This window comes from Brachyistius frenatus, unplaced genomic scaffold (assembly GCF_029030835.1).
Source record: "Brachyistius frenatus isolate BFR_SWC_R1_liver_20210118 unplaced genomic scaffold, ASM2903083v1 Contig_44, whole genome shotgun sequence".
Taxonomy (NCBI): Eukaryota; Metazoa; Chordata; class Actinopteri; family Embiotocidae; genus Brachyistius; species Brachyistius frenatus.
In genome coordinates this window covers 152,506-173,130 of record NW_027210643.1, presented here as the reverse complement: position 1 = coordinate 173,130, position 20,625 = coordinate 152,506, and the positions used below count along the sequence as shown (strand labels likewise).

General features: G+C 38.1%; 1 protein-coding gene across 1 annotated transcript in view; it reads right to left on the bottom strand.

Annotated features, from left to right (window-relative positions):
* Positions 1-941: 941 nt before the first annotated feature.
* The window catches only part of ptchd4 (patched domain containing 4), a 46,431-nt gene continuing 26,747 nt past the window's right edge, over positions 942-20,625 (bottom strand). Inside the window, exon 3 of the mRNA XM_069703063.1 lies at positions 942-9,212. Coding sequence (XP_069559164.1) covers positions 7,531-9,212 — 1,682 coding nt within the window. The 3' untranslated portion in view covers positions 942-7,530. The remainder of the gene's footprint in view (positions 9,213-20,625) is intronic.

Genomic DNA, 20,625 nt, shown 5'->3' with positions numbered 1-20,625 from the left:
AATTTCCTCTGCTTATTTGAAGAGTATAGCTTAGCAACATACAGCAACATATAAAGCCGTGCAAAGCTGTACACTGGTCATTTGGGTGACATCATTTACATAAAACAGAGGAATGCTAACAGTGACATTAGGTGAGAAGGAGTTAACGATCCATTCTTCTATCATTTCTGGGCACAAACACGGATGTTCCTTCGGTTTCATTGAGGTACAACTTCATGTGATAGAGAGCAATTGTTGTATGCTTGATGAGAAAGGCATTGAGAATGGACAGCACTCAAATACCTAAAGACAAATGTGAAAGTTGATACACATCCACTCACCTATTCACACAACACACAAACAGCCTAAAACATTGGACAGTATTGTCATCTCATCACAGTGTATCTTTACTGCATCTGGTTCTGAAAACGCATGATAGCTCAGTCACAATCTAGGAACGCCTCAAAGATATCAACATCTGTGCTGAAATATTAGAAAATATATGCAAGGCAATGCCACTGGTCATACAAAGAGCACAGATTTAGGAAGCTACAGGAGCTAATAACACTTAAAAAAGAAATACCACCCCGTTTAAGAAACAATTGTTCTTACTATCCACTTTCAGACATAGTTTTGAGAAAATGTTTGCCACCAAAAGGTGGACTTTTAATACTACAACAATGAAAACATCAAGTAAAGGTCACCAATTTTCTAACTTTACTGTGCTGGAATGTTTCCTTCTTCCTAAATTAGCTTATAACATCTGATGCAAGACTTAATTGAAACAAATTAATATTCATCCTCTTGCAAAGAAAAAGTGAATACATTAAATCAATGAAATATTTACTTGGTCAGGGGTTTTGCCAATATGATCTGTATTGCTCTGTTATGATCAACAGCTTCTTGTGGCTAATGTTAGTAATTTCAAATGTACAGTAAATACATGTATAACATTGACTAAGTCAGTTCACTGACTTCATGGCTCTTCTCTATTCACTGTTTCTTTTTTTTTTTTTAGCGTTCAACATCAGGCCAATCATTTTGCACTGCTGCCGAGCTAAAGTTACATATTTCTTGCTTTATAGTAACCACATTGTCTTCCACTAAGAAATGTTGCAGACATGTTAAGAAATTTTAAGGATTCTAATCTGAAAACATGCTGCCAGAACACTCCTTTAACGAAGTTACTGTATTTTCAGGATATTATGTGTAGTGTAAATTAACAAGTGGTAAATGGTTGCCTCGTCTGATTTCATCACCCTACAACCATTAAGTGTCATAATGTTCCCTGGTGATAACTTAGTCTTGTACAGCCTTCAAAGAACATTTCGTGCTCCCAGATGGTTCTAAATCCATAATTATAAAAACCGATGACGGCAGTTCATTAATGGTGTGTGCATGGATACTTTTGACCTCCACAGTGAATCGGGAGAATTCACTTTGAGGATTTCTCCATCTTTTACAGTGCACTTCAAACAAGAAGTCATTCCACTTGTTCTTTGACAAATGAAAATGAGAAAATAAGAAATCCAATTCAATTCTTTCTGGTTTTGCTGCTATAACCTTGGGTGCTTTGGTGTGGCCTGCAGCTTCTGGTGGCTCATGCTCACTCTTGTTAACAAACTGCTACTGTTACATGATAATGTAGGATTTGACATTATCTCAAAATAATCACATTTTCAGCTACAATTACATATTCTTGCTTTAAAAAAAATATTGTAATAACAACATATTCTATCACTCAGGGACAAATATGTCAAGAAACAAATGGGTTCCAATAAATGTTTTTTGCTTGGCATTTAATCTCAGGTCTTATGAGCCAGCAAAACTGTTTTGCCAAAACAACTTTTTTTGCTCTGGCATGGGGCCAGTAGCTTCTGGTAGCTAATTTTGGCAAACATTAGATATTGCTGCATAAATGTCAGTTCACTGACTTGAAGAATCTTTCATACCTGTTCTACTTTTAGATTATATTTAGAACATATGCATTTCTTTTAATTGTTACTTGCAGACATAGTGGGTCACTGTTTAGCTAAAGTTACATATTCTTGTTTTTACAGATTATACCATTTCACTTTGACTTTACAGTCAAGAGTTCCACAAGAATATGTACAATTACTCTGTAAAGCTAGTCCTAATTTAACAGATGTAGCTGCATACAAATAAAGCCAAACAAGTAAGCCAAAAAAGTTAGCCGACCTACTTGCTATAACTGTAAATAATTTGCTATGTAACTTTTGAGATTGAAGGAGCACTCACTATACTAATAGACTGACTAGACTGTCCATATAAACCATACAGAATAACGCACCATCTTAAATTGAGTGGTATACCCTTTTACGACAGTATATAAGGCTCAGACTTTGGCAAAAACTAACCAGAATTCTCCGTATACATATTTATAATAGTTTTAACAACTGAGTACTCATACTAGAGTTACATGAACACATTATTCATCTGTATCCAATCCCTTTTCTAGATGTTATAGACAAGTTATACAAGACCCTCACCTAGACAGCTCTATGGGTATGGGCAGGGAAACAGTAGCACAAAATAGCTTTTTGATAGTAACATAAGCCTATAGGTACTGCCAAATTTGAACAATTTTGAATGAAAATGAAGGAAATCATTTAATTGTTGATAGATAGATGTAGACAGTGTGTGAAGCAAACACTCTAGAATACACTTGCTTCAGCAACAGGAATTGAACTCCCATTGGAAAGGAGGTTACTAAAATAAGCACACTTTTATCAGAGCTTCTGCATAATATTGAAACTTAACGTAAAATGTTGAATCAGAAGTCATAAAATAACCCATATCATAAATTGGGGCAACACAAACCTATCTGTGTGGCATAGTTACCTCATACAAGGTCAATGAGTTACAATAAAACAGCAATTTGTCCTCTGAGGCTGTGGTTGAACCAGATTTGCCATGTAGATTATTCAACAAGCAAAGTGGTGATTGCATAATTGTATTGCCTTGTATTGTTAAAATATTGTGCTGTCCCTGGCTGTACAAACTGAAAATGTACCGGTGTATGGTCAAATGATTCCATGAGACTTACAGTACACTCATTTCCCTTCAAAATACTATCTAAGATGTTGTCATATTTATTCTATTGTCTTCTTCCTGTACGGATATCGTGCTTTGTACTCATTAGTTCATTTGTGATTAAAATATTCTGAGGGAGCCTTACTTAAGATCCCATTTGAAGCCAATCTCCCATTAAGATGTTTTTAGCTCCAATGCGACACTATCACGTAGATGACAAAATGGGCAAAAATACACCATACAGCACGAGCTTATAAAATGGGTCCAATGAAACTGATGTGCAATGTCAGAAAATACACACCAGTTAAAGAGGTGGACTGACTGTTTTCACATGTTGAAAAGCAGGTGAATAAATGCGACTCAAAATAGAAAATACCTAAATTAACTATTTGTGCACTGATACATCAGATTTAAAAAAAAAAGAAGAAAAAGCGAATGAAACCTTTTAAAGCACAGTGAGCTTCAGCTTCAAGAGTATGTTGTGCGAGTTTATTTTTTAGAGAATAAAGCTAGCAAAGCTCTGCATTTTATTGTCAACAAAACCCATGAAGAGACCAGAACTATCAATGATCATACTACCAAGTTTACTTGCATTGTGTCCCAGGCCTAATATATTTCATATATTTTCGGTGCCATTGAGCTGCACTGTTTATGCACTATTACGCTTCATGGCATGTTCTTCATTTCAGTTTATTTTGAGTTAATGCCAGATACACCATTATGCTGATGTAAGTAAAAGCGACGAATGTACTCTTTTTCAGTAACATATGTTTAAAAACTAGTGTCTAGCAGTTTTCAGAAATTGATTGCTAAAATTACAATTACTTACTTTTAGAGACAATATACTGGGGCTAGTTTTTTTTTTTTTTTTTTTTTTTAATTAAAATGTTCAAAGGGAACCAAGCCACTGAAAATGGAAACAAGTGAGCTTGGGGCCAAGTGCTAAAGCCAGGGCAGAAAAGGCAGGAAGTACTGAGTCACAGACTAACACGTTGTTGTTCTGGCTTTTCCAACAGATTTCTTGACAATAAGATGTATAAAATGTAGAATAATGCTAGGCTCATCATGGGTTTTTTAAGAAGACCGAACTATTAAGACCTGATTTAAATATCAGATATCACATGCTGTTTCAATAACCATTAGTAAGACTGCGTATGTTGTCATAGAAGATTAATTTCTATAAATTTCTCATGATGCTATTTAAGTAGACAATAGCCAAAAGAGATTGCATTCAGTGTTGTAAATTGCGCTAATTGTAAGGAAGCTGAGAAGTGGTTGTGTTAATGTGGTTAAAATACAGCAGTAGCTCTCTAGGCAGCAATGGAAGGTTTCATACAGTAAGAAGACACCAAATATATTTAGGAATGGGATTTCAGAAGAGTTAAGAAGATAAGTATTGATATCTTTACTAATAAGCTTGACCTGCCGTATAGTAAAATGTAATAGATGTTTGTCAAGACATTATTTCATTTATTTTGAAAATGTCTAACCTATGTTTTTTTGTTTTGTTTTCAAAGTGATCATCATAAAGCCTGATAGACTGTGATGTTTGAAAAGGGCTGCTGAGTAATGTATGATTTCCTTAAATGTGAGAGCCAAATAAGGATTATAAAGGGTCAAGACACACAAACAATAAAGTGGTGGCCACAGTTTTCCATATAAAAACATGGATCATCAAAAAACATTGATAATGCAGTGTGCAAGGAATAAGATCTAGTATACTGGTAACATTCCACTTTTTATTTATTACTGGCCTACTGTGTTCAACTTTTTTCCCTTTTTATTCTTTTTTTTTAAGAAAATTCTTTCATTAAAAATCTTACTATATTATATTTTTTTCTTAGAAAATATAGAAAAGACTAATTTACAGTTATTTTACACATGAAATATCCTCTGGCTTTTGTTTTGGAACAGATATGACTCATTTTGTTCTTTTGCAGCACATGGTATTACAGAATATGCATCGAAACAACAAACATAAGTCACTACAGCGTGGCAAAATAATTAAAAAAGAAAGTACGCAGACTTCATACAGAAAAAATAAATACATGCATACATACAATACAATGCCATGCAAACACAGTCCGTTTTGGGAAGTAAATTATTTAAGATTTGCATTTCTTTCCCGTTTTTCAAACATTTCATGCCTTCTTGCTATACACACATGGCAGGGTGTTTATATAATGTGATGTTCATGGCAGCGGCTGCAGGAAGTAGCTTGCCAAAAAACTCCTCATTTCTTAGTAGGGCAACGCCTGGTTGATGACAATTATAATATCAGTGAGGATTCAACATTTAGCGTTACTTTCTAATGCCACAGAAAATGTGTTCATTGTAGAATGTGACAAGTAAAATATTATTTTCTAGCTTTGTCTATCATTTGTTCGCTGATATTATTTTACAGAAGAAGTGGGTTTAATAGCATTTTTGACATATAGTGATTAATCACACGAATGTATGCACTCCTTTGACAAACATCAACACGTATTTCACATTGATATTTGGTCCGGTATGAACATTCTACTCCCCCACCCCCAAGCTGCCCGATTGGCTGGTCTTTGTGAGAGACACTCACTTTCGTGGTGGCAGCACAAAGAAACAAGTAAGCGGTGTCCATTCAATGACAGCCCCGTAAGAACCAGCCAGTCCCCTAAGATGGTATTGACTGGCCTGTAATCAGCCACATCTGCTCACGTATGGGGCCTCTTTATCACATGCCACCAGCTAAAACCTGCCTATCAGAGGTCAGAGTGAGATTGGAATCGTTGGGGCTGCTGACCTTGAGTGTGTTTGTTTTGGGACCGCAACGGAGATTCTTATCGGGCCCTTGGCAGACATAGATAATATTGTTTACCTTCTGGGGGAAACAGCAGCCCTTTTGGACTTCTAAGACTGAATGTTGAAGAAGGGTATTTGCAGAGGTCAACTAATTTTTTTTGGAAGGAATGTTATTTGAAGTATTAGGGGAAAGTATACTTAGTTACTACATTGACAAGACCAATTCCAGGTAGGTGGCAGTAATGGTCTCCACCTTCACTTTTAAAAATCTTCCCAACAGAGAGCCGAAGTGTTAACATCACTTCCGGGCTAGTTGCTGTTCCATTAACTAATGTAACTAATCTCTTACAAAAGGTTTTTGAAATTGGTCTTTCTGAATGAGTGAAAAACCTTCCTGATTTTGTGTTTTCTGACTTCAGGAGCAAAACCTGGAAGCTCTGCATTTAACTTTAACTCTATCAGTTTTCCACTGACAGTTTATAACTAGTGCCTTACTATTGAATGTAAAGCCTGTGTCATAATCTGCTTCACAAACCTGCACGACATTAAAACAGCAATCCATTAAAGTAGCTCCAATAACTCATGATTTATGGTTGATTTAAATGAGCGGTTAAACTTACTGATACTATTTTGTATTGATAGACATCTGTCAAAAGTTGCTGTACACTATTTGGCACCACTGCTCATATTAAATCACATTCAAACCTTCCAATTTCAATGACATTAAGCTTTTGTAAGTAATAACAGAGACTTCCATACACTCACTGAAACTTGCCATTAGTATCTATTCTGCTCGAGAGTTCAGTATGTCAAGCCTCAGAAACACTCTTCACTTTTGGTTTTACTGCTCTGGTGCAAAAGCAGTTTAGGATTTACTTAAGTCATACTCTGGCTTACTGCCTTTTCAAACACCGCTGCACGACAGTCACTTATCACCTCCTCTTCATGTGCCGCAGCCCACTGCAGTCCCTTCTGCCATTGCCTAAGACCTTATATGACCTCTGAAATACAGCAGAAATGTTTGCCTCCTGCTTATATAAACATTTCTATTCATATGATGCAATGTGCAAGATAATTCTTCATAATGGACACAGTGTATGCCATCTGCCCAGTTCAGCTGTTCAGCTATTTTTAATATTACAGTGTGCTTTCGGCCCACTGTTTTTTTCTTTCCACACAATTTGGTTTTGTTTCTTTCAGCTGTTATCAAGGTGTGAGGAGTAAGGTGCGTGCATAGCTGTCTTTTGTACAGTTTTAATTTGTACACTTTGTCCCTACTGCTTTCACTAACTTGCCTACTTGTCCTTGGCTTAGCAGACTGCTATGCTCATCACACTTCTTTGGAGGTGAGGGCTGCAGAGAATTAACACAGAATATTTAAATGGACTGTGTGTTTAGGATTTACTTACAGATTTAGCAAGCATGTGTTCTGGTAACTGTTTTTATTTACCAAATAGTTGGGAAAGAGCTTCAGAACCATGAGCATGTTTCAATTTGTGCAAATGACGTACACTGTCCAGATTGAAGGACTGAAAGACCGACCAGTTGGGCTGCACTCAACTCTGGCCACCATAAGCTGCTGTTTGTTGGGAGTGATGAGTGTCCACTCCTCACGGGACATCTCAGAATCCCCTGCACCTCGAGAGGCGCCTCAGCATCGGAGAACACTTCTAATCCACCAACAACTGATGGGTTGTGACTGCTAAACGTACAAACTACTCAGACATTTGTCACATGATCAGGATTCTCCCTGACTTCAATGCACTCTATCTCCTCCCTTTCTCGTTCCCTTTCTCTTTCCCGCTCCCTTTCCCGCTCCCGCTCTTTCCGCTTGGCCCGTTTCTTTTTCTTGTGTCTCTTTTTGGACGGCGGGAAGAAGGTCAGGAAGACAGGCAGGATGACGAAGCAGTGCAGCACGGTACATCCCGCAGTGAGGAGTGAGCACTTAAACAGTGTGTAGGTCAGATTGGAAGGCACAAACACCAGGGGCATGATCCCAATCACAAAGCAGGATGTGTTCTGCAAAATGGCTGCCCCGTGCTCCTCCAGTGCCAGCTTGATGCACTGCGTCCTTGTGTGCTCGGTGGCCAGCACAAAAGTGTACAGGTGTGGTACACAGTGATCCATGGCGAAGTTAAGGGTATAAATAAGGCACAGGATTGAAATGCTGTCCATGCCGACGTTCCAGAGGGTCATCAAACCCAAGACGCCCAGCTCCACGGATGTAACCGTGAGGATGAGCCAGAAGTTCCCCAAGGGGTTGATGACCAGGAAGAAAGTGAGGATGAGTATGGTGAGTACGCTGAAGCCTGAGGTCAGGATGGGCGAGATGACGGAGGAGCTGTAGCGGTCCATGAACACAAACGTGGGATTGAAGGCAATGAATTTGATACTGTTTATCAGCATCAAGGGACGAAGCTTTTCCAAAAGCTCCACCACCTCCTCACGCTTCTTCTCTGTGGTCCGTGCTACCAAGTACATCCGTGAGGCAATAATGTCATATTCGTCAGTCTCGCGGTTCTTGGAGAATATGATGTCCTCTGTGAAGTGCTGATACTCCGGGCTGCGCAGGAAGGAACCCTTGAGGATGGTGATGAAGTCACTCTTGGTTGATGCGCTCACATTCACCACCCGCAGGTAGTGAAAAAAGTTGTCCATCCAGGAGATCTTGTTGAAGCCGTGACTCAGAGTCTTCAGATGCTCCTGCACCGTGGAGTTCCAGTACTCTATGGGCTCATAAATATAAAACCCAATTACAGGACTATAGTTACTGAAGTATTTCTGCTGGGTCAGAGCGTACGAAACACTTGGGGAGTTACTTGCCAGCAGGTTCACAATATTTGATCCATCACTAATTTGTAAACATCCCATGAATGAGAAAGAAGCGTAGATGAGATACAGAATGACCACAAAGGGTTTGACGTAGGTGTTGGTAATCCACTCTGTGTAGTGCTCTCGCAGGAAGTGCTGGATAAAATGATTCTGGTACGGTACACTGTCGTGGTGTGTGGAAAGGTCGTGGCCATCACTCATCATGGTTTTAAACCATGTGGGCTGGCGGTCCAGGTACTCCACTGAGGGAATTTTACAACAGAAAACACTGTGATAGCGGTTCTGCTCAAGCTGTCCGGCAAACACCAGGCAGGAGCCGTAGAAAGAAAAGACGTAGAAGTAGTTGACGAGGATAGCCACACACATGCTCTGGCAGAAGATTTTCACCGACTCGATGTTGGTAAAAGGGCTAGCTCCCATGCCGAAGGTGATGATGTAGAGGGAGCTGGTCATGGTGTAGCACACCATCACGTCAGCAAAAGCGTCTGCCACTCGCTCCTTGAAAGGCAGGTTTTCCCTTGTTCGTCTCCAGCCTGCCAGCAGCTCAAACACCCCTTTGGTACCATGTCCTAGAGGACAAGAGAGAGAGAGATGTGTCAACTTGTGTACATGAAAATAATAAGGTCTAGACAATCGTTGTATTTGCATGATATAATCGTTCCTTAGACATGGTTAACGAGCAGTCGGAGTAGCTAACTACGATGATGTTGAATCTGTGTCAACGATGGTGGCAGTAGTAGAGTTTCGATACGCAACATAAAGTATATGGTGGATGGTAACCATTGTTTAATGACTGCTCCAATATGTTCAAAATAACTCACGGTTTCTGTCCATTAGTTTGCAACAATTGGAAACAATCCTCAATGAAATCTAGCCAGACACGTATATGTATTCATGCAGTGCATTTTAGTTTAGCAATACCAGGCTAGGAAATTCAGAATAAGAACTGTTACCAACTATTAATGTGGCCTGCAAGGCTTACTTATTTATTTGTTTTCATTTTCTGCATAGACGACATTTGGTGCATTTCAAAAGACAACTGTGGTTCTATAACTAAACATCAAAGCCACAGTAGAGCAATTAACTGTAATTCCCAAGTTCTATTTCAGTATAAAATAATTAATCCTTGAATTAGCCAACATTTTCTGCCGTCTAGTGGTGATATTATTCCTTTTCCACAAAACATATACCCCTTGCCTCAAGTTCCCACTCTAGTAACTATGCTATAACCTCGTTGGCAAATACACTGCAGTTAACTTCTCAAGTGCTATGATGTTCAATTATCAGTTATTCCAGGACTCTACATTTTAATATTACATGGTGTATATTGTTTTTGTATGATATAATTTTTGTAAAGAGTGTGATCAACCAGTTGGTATCACAATTCACTGGATATTGTCAACAAAAGTAGTAAATATATAAGTGCATCCCTGATGCTAAGGCTCAATTTGGGACCCCTGGAGCCTTCCATGTTCAATAAGCCCTTAAATACAAAGATATCAAACAATGTACTGGTGATTTTAGTATTTTACCAGCGGTGGTAAGACTGTTTAGGGATTCCAGTGGGACAAGCGAGATTAAAAATGTAATTCAAATGTTATAACATCCTCGGCTTGACTCATTTAATAGAGACAGGCTTTCTATTTCTCTTCATTTATGAGATAGAATTGCCCTCTCTACCATGCTTCAGTAAACAGCATCCAAATCTGTCTCCAGCAGCACCATTCATGCGAGTCAAATTTGTGGGATTTTCACCAGTCAAAAATATAGACATGAATACACAACATTCAAAGCCATAGCGCAAAACCACCATCATTGGAACATCCTCCCACCCACGCACACTGTTCATTTATTTGTTAAATGCTTGAGCCAGGTTGCCACGAGTCAATGTGTTATGAATTTCTGAACCCTTGAATCAATTTAATGTTCCTCCACTATGTAAATATTTCAGTACCAGAGAACATTGGTACTGAAATATCTGTATGTTTCTGTTCAAACATCAGTTTTACAATATTCCTTTCCAATCGAGCAGGTGGACAGGGACGTGAGGGAGATTTCTACCTTTGACAGTATTATCCATTTCCCCCTGTTTGACACAAGAGGAAAAAAGTTAATTAACTATAAAGGATTAGGCCTATGTAATGAGTCGGCTAGATGTCTCTTCCTGCTTTTAGTTTTATTAAGCTGTGCTGCAAGTCAATTAGTTAGTGTCAGTTGGTTTAGACGGTGTGGAGAGAGAGAATAATTCACACCCCTGATGTAATACTGCAAAAACCAGGGGTGTTCACATGCGTTTACCTTCACCAGTTACCAAATAGGATGTTAAATAGCATGTCATTTTCTAGACTTGATTGATTGATTGCTGGCAGGTGGAGGAGGATAATAACAATGATCCCATCTGGTAAAGTGTCCCTGGTTAGCATCAGTACTAACACCACTAAGAAAGAACAGATAAACGAAGATATTTTCATAACTGCGGAAACTAGCACTTTTGTTTATCAATTTTTAACCTGGGCTACATTCAATTTCGCTTGCTGTACAAAATTGATGTAACTGTATTTGTATGAATAAAGGCCTTTGATATTTTGTACTTTCAGGGGTCGAATAGAATTATGTATATTTACTATAGTAGGTTACTGTAATTGAATGCAAATTTGAGGTATGCTTTACTGTATACATATATATTTGCTTTCCCTTGCAACTATTTTGATAATTACATTTTATTGCTTAGTTCTATCGGTTTGCTATTCTTTTGCTTTAGCCAAGAACGACTGCGACAAAAACTATAAAACTATATTATCAATTAATAATTTGTATCAGTTTAATTTAGAAAATAATCAGCAGAATAGATCATGATGAAAGTAATCATCAGTTGCAGCTGTGTACAAAATAGTTACTATTAAGTTTCACCTCAACCATCTTCAACAGTGAAATGCTGCAGGCTTCTTCTTTTTTTTTTTAACATGGTGGCATTCCTAAATGATTTGAATACTTCCTCCACCACAGCTTTCAGGTTCAGTAAAACATTTAAAAAGACATTAGCAATTATTATCAGTTAGCATGTTGATTTTTTTAAGATTATATTTATTACTCATCAAAAGTAATAACAACTTACTCAACAGCATGCAAGAGGACTGTGGGTCTTTCAAATTAATTTTCAATTTGCAACGTCCAATTATTTTGTAAAGCAGGATGCACCATTTGTTATATATGCTTGTAGTTATTGCAAATTTTTTGAAAGAGCCCCTTGCTGAAGCGTGATATTACCAGACCCAAATTCAAAGCATGATGATATAGGTCTGGCTACACTCCACCATGGATTGTAGCCAGTTGTTGCAACCTAATGGGTGTAGCAGCCTTTAACCAAATGGCAACCACTGCCGACACTGTTGAAACTATATTTAGAAACAAACACTTGACTTCAAAGTTATCGCTCTTAGTCATCCCCACTGGTTGCTGATTGGTCCCCCCTTCAGAAAGGCTGAGAAAACTTTCATGCGAACAAGGTTTCCAGACTATAATCACAGTGAACATTTTATCGTCTCAATAGTTGGGACGAGTCAGGCTACCCTGTTTGGAACAAAACCAGAGATGACAAGAGGACTGGACACTTGGCCACCAGGACATCCTGGGAATTTAAATGACTAATGGCAGCTGATACAGAAATAAAGTTTAAAACCTCCCAAAGACTGGCAATGTTTCTTCAAATTCCTGTTTTTGTACAATCAACAATCGAATCAAAAAAGATTCTCAATTTACAAATACTTTGAATGGAGAAGAGCAACATAGGCTCACATTTAATAAACTGGAACCAGTAATGGACCATTTATTGGTTTAAAAAAAGGTTGTCGATCTATTTTCTGCAAATACAGAAAAAGTTTGTGGGCTAAATAAAAAAATAAATAAACATAGCAAAAATGTATTTGATAAAGATGCACAGATGTGATACAAATGTCTGGCACCTCACTGTAATTGAATAGTAAAATAAAATGACATGCTATGCTGTTAGAATGATGTTAAAGGCTGCATCCATTTTTTGACATATTTAACCCTCTTATTCAATTATACATACTGTATATTACTGCTAACACTTTTCAAAGCATGCAGGTTTTTTTTACTGCCTTCTAGATGGATTTCTATATGTTTCACTAGAGTATGACCTTAAAGAAGCTTCCTCCATAGTAGCATACATCACATCTTGTTTTCAATACAAACTTATGTTAATTCAAAGTAAGGCTGCAATAATATCCCTGATTGCAGTGACACTGCTGCTCCCTCACTCTTGCTTGCCCACTCACTCACTCTGCTAGCTTAACATAGCCTGTTCGCCTGGGCTGCAGCTCAGCTGCTGGCTGCTGCCTGTCAAACACATTCCAAGTCACGACCAGCTCTATGTCTCTCTCTCTGTCTGCTGAACCAAAGCACTGTCCCCAGAGGTGATTTTACATTGACTTATGACACTAAAAATACCCCAAAACTCTGAGCTGTGTGGTAATTTGCTTCAATCCAATAATTCTACATTCAGAGGAGGTCAGAAAACATGTTTAGAGTATTTGTACATAGGGGAATGTCTGCACACACATTTAGGCACACCTCACTGTTGGATTGTAAGAAAAATTGTCAGCCATTGACAATGAATGATGCCGTTGTCCATCCGCCCAGCCCTGGTGTGGACATTAAATCTGTTGTATAGTCTACAAAATGTCACGTTGCCATGACAAATGTCATGCTTCCTGAACCCAAATATGAAACATTTGAATTCCTTTTTCTAAGCCCAGACGTTTAAAATTTACACACACAACACAAAGTCAACTTATCAATCCAAATCAGTACAAAAACACGCAAGTAAAACAATACATATAAACCAGAGAAGCAACAACAGCAGAAAGAAGTTTGCAACCTGATCTCTGGATGTTGTTGTCTGAATGTTCATGTTTTGTGTTTCATGCCAAAATGGAAATGATCTGATACCAACAGATGTAAGAAATGAATATATCTGTTTGATATATCAATCTAACAGCATACCAATGTAATGTAAGACCCTCTAAACAGATCACACTTCAGAAACACAGAGGCAGTATTTGTGGTAGTGTGTTGATGAAGTCTGCTCTCTAGTAAGAGCTGAACTCATTTCAGCACTGGCAAATACCAGGGAGAATGTACACCTGTCATGTTTCCCTGTGAAACTACCTTTGTCTTGTGGCTCCAGAGTGAGAAGAATCTCAATCAGAAGGGATGAGAGGGAATTGAAAGAGTGCAAGGAAAAAAACAAATCAAAAACAGCGACATGAACACTGGGGTGATATGTATTCACACCCATGCCAAACAAAGATAGATGCTCCATTGGGCAAACATGTTTTGAACTGAGCAGCAGAGAGAGAAGATTGCATATCTTCATGTTAAGTGAATGCCAAAATGTTGCTTTCTGACATATTTCCCTAAATAAGGACTATTGTAATAAGAGTGACATCACTACATACAAATCTTTGGGAAATAAAGCCCCCGCCTTTATGCGCATGGTTTAGCAGATTGTTGAATATTTTTTCCAACTTAACCTAATGTTTCCAAAGAAGAAATCAGTGCATCACTTGATTTAAATAATTTGCACCATACAAACTTGTTCTAACCTAGAGACTTGTTCTCACTACATATTTGCGTCCTGCAACAGCCACGTGACAATAAGCTAAATGAGCTAAGCGGTAGAAATATATACATATTATTAAAAAAAGATAATACAGTTGTAGAAAGATACAGTATATCTGGTGAGACACAAACACTGTTTAACAATGATGCCAACTTTTCACACCAATAACAATAACATAATATATCTCAAATTAAAATATTAGACTTGAGTTTGCATAATTCTATATTCCCCATTCATTCTAAACTTCATAATTACTACTGACTCCATAGTACACAAACTTTGCTGTTTGGTATGCAGGGAAACAAAATAAATGCATATGTTTTTGTCTTTTAAAAACAAAAATATATGTAGTTATGCGTAATTGCAAAACTTTGCCTTGTATAAACTGTAAATCACATTATTATAGGATCAAATTTAAAGTATGTCCGTTATGACAAGTGCAACATATCTATATTAAACAAAAATGAACCACTAAAGCCACCAGTGAAATTTAGGCTTTTAAAATGCACACATATACAGTATACCACCATTCTGTCCAAGAGGACACTTTGTTGAAATTAACTTTATCAGAATTGTCACCGGACAAAACTGATCCAGAGATTAACTTTTCAGACAATAACTCTTTGGATCAAAGGGTGTACTGAACCAAGGATCTCATCCTGTATACACAAACGATCCCACCCCCTCTACTTATGTAAAAATGAAACACAGTAAAACTTATTTACAAAGACAACAGTTCAGCTTTGTGTTTGAAACCATAAAAAGTATGATTCTTGGAAGGTATCCTATATTCTTGGAATGCTACTCTGACTTCCTCAAACCTGTCACATCCGCTGTTTGAAAGCTCAGACTAGTTACAACAAAAGTCCTAACTGAGTAAATATTAACGCTTCGCTAGATTCATACAAGTCACGCCACATAAATTTGTTCCTATGTATCAATTCATTGCTAAATATTTAAACCAGCTAACTGATAGGTATATGGCTAATTTAGCTACATGACAAAGCTAACATCAATTGCCCATTTAGAGTAAGGAGTAAAATATATCAAATTATAGAGCATGGCGGACATACTCTAAGTGACATTTGACTAAAGTGCAGTTTAGTAACAATGTAAATTAAAAAGATTTATAATACTATAATATTCACAAAAATAACAATAGAACTCAACTTACAAAATGTCACTTAAATTGTGTTACACAAGTGATGGAAAATCTCAATTATCTAAACTCAATTGGTAATTTATCTGAGTAAGGCACATTTTTCTACATAGTGGCAGTTAAGTACAATACAATTTATAACCATAATTATATAATTATTTTCCCTTCTAAAATGTAGCTATGTTGTAGCTTGTAATTCTACATTGATGTGTATATCGTTACACGGTTAATTGCCTTTAACAGTGTAACAAAGGTTTCATGTTATTTGGTAAATTACTATTTGGAAACTAGCTTGTACTGACTAAACTTAGAAATGAAACAAAAACGTAAGAAAGGATTTATGGAGCTGGTTCAACCACTCCAGGAGTTTAGACTTTCATTCAGTGGCCATAATAAGAAATACAACCAAAGAAGCCTGGTCAGGGTGGACGGTGCAGGAACTTTAATCAACGAGAAAGTGAAAAAAGCAGGAGGGAGAAGATTGCTGTGGAGGGAAGCAAGACCTCCATTCAATGCTAATCAGCTTTGGAGGAGACCAACAATTCTTTCACTGTCTGAGCACTCATATATCCAAATCTGAAAGTCAAAATTTGAACATGGGCCTCTGTGAATGTTGATAGGAATGGCTGACAAAGGAAGAGTGGGGGTGAGGTAACACAAGAGGCAGAGCGACAGATTGCATTGCCGTTAGCCACGAACATTACAGTGACAAAACGAAACCAGTTTCACAGTGACGACCTACACGATGGCACACACAGTATGACTTACATCTTAGAACCTTACTGCCATGAATGCGAGTCTGCAGGGAAAACCGCAATTTTATTTGCTGTTGCTCTCGCCATCTTCACCCACCCACACACACGCACACCCACACACAAACACACTCTTGAGCAAGCACACACAGAGCAACAACAAAATAAACAAATCTGCCTTCTTTCACCTCCCCTTTCCCTCTATATATATGAGTCTGCAGGTGGTATAACATACTTCTTGGCAGCTGCAGTGATGGACCGCAGCTGTCCGCGTGTAATATCTGTGAACAGCTGAGTGTACTGACTCGGGATTGTGTCTGGATAATAAGCGCCTCTTAACAGCAATTTGAGCCTGTCAAAACCATCAAAACTGGCTTTTTAAGTTTTATGGTTTGGCTGTTTCCTCAGTGTCGCTTGACGATGACATGAGCATGACAGCATGAATATTTTTTCTAGCCCTTTTTTCTGGGAATTTGTGTGTTTTAGCACAAGTAAGGAATTTGGCTCCACAGATTAAAACATTAACACAAATTTGAATAAAAACCACCTCCTCACATCTCTTTCATGGTGTACTACAGGGGTCAATCCCAGGTCCTTTGTTATCCTCTAGCATTCATGCTGCCTCTGAAGACACAATATAATACACTGTGCAGTCATTGACGTATTAGCATGCCTGGTTAACTTGTTAGTTACAGCAGTAACTTAGCATTGCATTAAACAAAGTGTTTGCATATCATCAGTTAACTATATTATAAGTATGTATGGAACTACAGGTTGATGTTATAAAACACCTGAGTCTGGATTGACAGGTTGAGTTAATGGGATCTGGTACAACACTAGTTGGTAACTGCTGTCACTGAGTTTTGGGTAACATTAGTGTTTCTGATTTTGGAATGTTATACCAGAATTACATCCGGTCAATTCATCCATCTGTTCATATAATAATGTACTTTAATACAAGGGATACCCACCCACAGAAAGACAATGCAAGCCCTTAATTTCCATGTCTTCTACAAGAATAATCAGCTGATAAAGATGTTGAGTTTTTGCCTTCGGAGTTGTAAATTGCATCTCATTTTCCAACAATTCTGCTGGAGATGGTAAAAATTCAGCCAGAGACACATTTTCCTGCCAACTCAAGGAGTTAATAATAGCTTGAGAAAGCGTGACAGACATAGCAACAGTATCTAAGGTGGGTGGGTTTGGTCCTCCACAATCTTTTAATGACTGTAAATTAAACAGAATTAGAACTACTCCTGTTCAGTACCTGAGATCTGAGATGTTAAAAGTATTAAAGTCTAGTCTGGGCGCTTTGTCTAAATGGGGAGCATGTAATGGTGTAATTTTTTTGACTGAGCGCTGATGTGATGCTCAGGTCACAAAAATAATGCAGTCTTGTTTTACCCAGCTGAAGCGTATCTCCAACATCAGGTCACAATCTGGATGAGGTCATGCATGTTTTTAACTCCACCATGCCGGACTATTGTTATGCACTTTATTCTGGCCATAGCAGGCATTTAGACTTATGACCTCAGTATTTGTAAACTCTTTGCTACAGCACTGGCTGTTCTGTTCAGGTCAATCTCTGGGACAAAATGCTGGTTTGGCTTGAAGTGACATTTGTTAGTTTTTCCTGACAACATTTGATTAACCTTTGCACTGAGACAGCAGCTTCAACGGTTATATGTACTCTCTACCTTTTTACTGACTCACCTGTCCACTCTTCTGTCTACTGGGGGGAAGCTTGTGCTATCTGCCAATCACTGTAGCAGTGAGTCAGGATTCAGTGATGTATAAGGACAGTGAGAAAGATGAGATGATATAGCTCAGGAGGAAAGGATGAAGAGGCATGTCGTGTTTCCTATCAAGCCTCTCCCAGATGCAGGTACAACCCTGACTGGATTGTAAGAGGGCAGTTTGTCACCGACTGTCCAGCAGGCTATTTTCTTCAGAGAAGAGTAGGCGGGGGTGTGGGAGGGGCAGTCTCACAGTCTAAACACAGGCTTCCTATGACGGAGACCACGGCTCCAAATGCCCCTCTCTCCTCCTCTGTCCCACATCAAAAAGCCACTAAGTCATTATACTAAATTACTGCTCTATAACTTCTGGGGCGCGGACACCCCCAGAAGATATCATCACATGGCAGTAGAGCATGTCAGACACTCCCGCCCCCATGGATTTTCCCAATCGGGATGACTGTTAAGCGGGCCAGCTTGTCACACAGGTGGAGATGACAGAGGAGTCAATGACACGAGGGGGAGGTCTCGCCGCAGGAGAGTGATCCAAGCTTAATACAAATAGATGAGGGGAGTGAAAGTGAGGATGAAAAATGGGGAGCCCAAAACAAAATGTTAATATCCAAATCAATATTTGGGCGATAACTCTTCACATAAAGTCCAATATTGTTTCTGCAAACACAAGGGATATTTTTCCAATTCCACAGCGCCACCTACATGGCTAATTGCAGCTGTTTACTATACACTGTTTTAGCTGGAGGTGAGCTTCACCCTGCTGCAATGAGGCTACATACAGAAGTAATGAATCCTGAAAGACAGTATCATTATCCAGTCTGCAGGGTGAGACTTACTTATTGCTCTCAGGCAAAGCATTCAACTGCAGCTAATGAAAACTAACAAGCTCAGGAACTCATTCTTCTTTGCCGTTGAATCACATTTAAAGGTGCTGAAAAACTGTTTTCTCATTGAGCTTCTTACTACAAAAAAAAGGCTCCGGCATAACTTTCAAATTTTCTGCCAAAATTGGTTTGGGTATTTTGTAGGAAAGATATGTGTTTTTCTAGGTATGTTTTAACCCACAGAGTTAGAGTTAAGTCCATACCCAACAATAGTAAGTGGTGGTGTGTCCTTCACCAAAATGGGAGTTAGATTAGAGCCAGGTAAAAAGTGTACCAAATTTCACAGCAACCTGTCCATAAATTAAAAAAAAAAAAAAAAACTGGAGAAAAGGCATAGCCTCATCAAAGTCATCATTGTAGGGGTTTTAATAACTAATATTTAGTAATTTACTCATAAATAATTTTATCAATTACAAATCAGTAATGTAGAAGATGAGGGACTTGCAGTGCAGAAAATTCATATTTTCAGTAAAATATTTACTGCAGTTGCAGGTTTTGGTGTTTCATAAGTTACGGTCATTTTTCTTACTGGATTTTCTTTACCCGCTGATTTACCATTTTGATTAGATGGAAGCAAAACATTTTCAAGAGAGGCTGATTACATTTCATCATTCTTCAAAGTGTCTTTTGTGTTCATAGAGCCTTCCAGTTCTTCAGGGAAAAAGTCCCAAAACTTGTCTTGGGTTTATGGAGTTAAGATACTTTAATTGGAAGCACAAATATCAACTGTCAAGGAATCACTCTAGCCAGTAGGCTTGATTATCCGAGGACCATGAATGTCTCAAACATGATTTCAATCCCTCCTAAAACTTTAAGTCATGACCAAAATGGCCGACCAACCAACCCAGTTGGTTGAGAGATTGCCATTCCTAAAGCTGAAACACTTACACGGCAAAAAATTTAAATGAAAACAATTTAACAGAAGAATTATCTTTTATCTTGTCTGACTATCTGATTTGTTGTAACATGTTGCAAAACCAATGTCATTTCACTTGGTTAAACCTGTATCATAATATAACATAACAGAAAACTTACTGAACTGAATACAGGTCGGGTGACAATTTGCCATATTTTTATCTAATTTGACAAATTATAAATTGTTTGAAAACACAAAACCTTACGGTTAAGATACCACAGCACCAATCACCGTATCATAATATTGTATTAAGTGCATACACAGCAAAATGGCTGTTTCTTACCTTTTTTTTATCCTCTATATAGACTTGTTTAATTGCTATGTGCTGTGCACTGTTTTCACTGTCAGAGTCCAACAAACAAAATGCTTCCATGCTTTTATTCTTTTTTAGTAGGGGGGTGAATGCTGAAGGGTTTAGAGCTACGATACTACAAATCAGCGGCAACATTATCCGGGAATTTGAGTAGGAGTCTGGCAGGGCTTGAAACACATTTTCTGGAATTGCCCTGAGGTGTGAAGCAACAAATCTGGTCATTTGCATTTTTCAATCCCTCTCCCTCTAGAAGAAAGCCTGCAAAGTATGTTGCTACTGCTTTTCTGCAGCAAATATATCTTTCAAAAGATCATACTTTATTATTAGGTACATGGATGATGTAGTTACAATAAAAGTGCCAGTGTCATGTCACACTACAGTGTTCATACTGTATGTTTAAGTCTTCCTTTGCCTTTCTCCAGCGGCATGGATTTAATGTTATAACAATCTAATAAGGCAGCTTCACTGTCTGTTGAAGAGGAGCAGTGTTAGAACTAGGCTGCATGATTAAATTTATTTTTAGGTGAGTGAGCTGTCGGCATTTGTGTGTGTAGACTTATTAA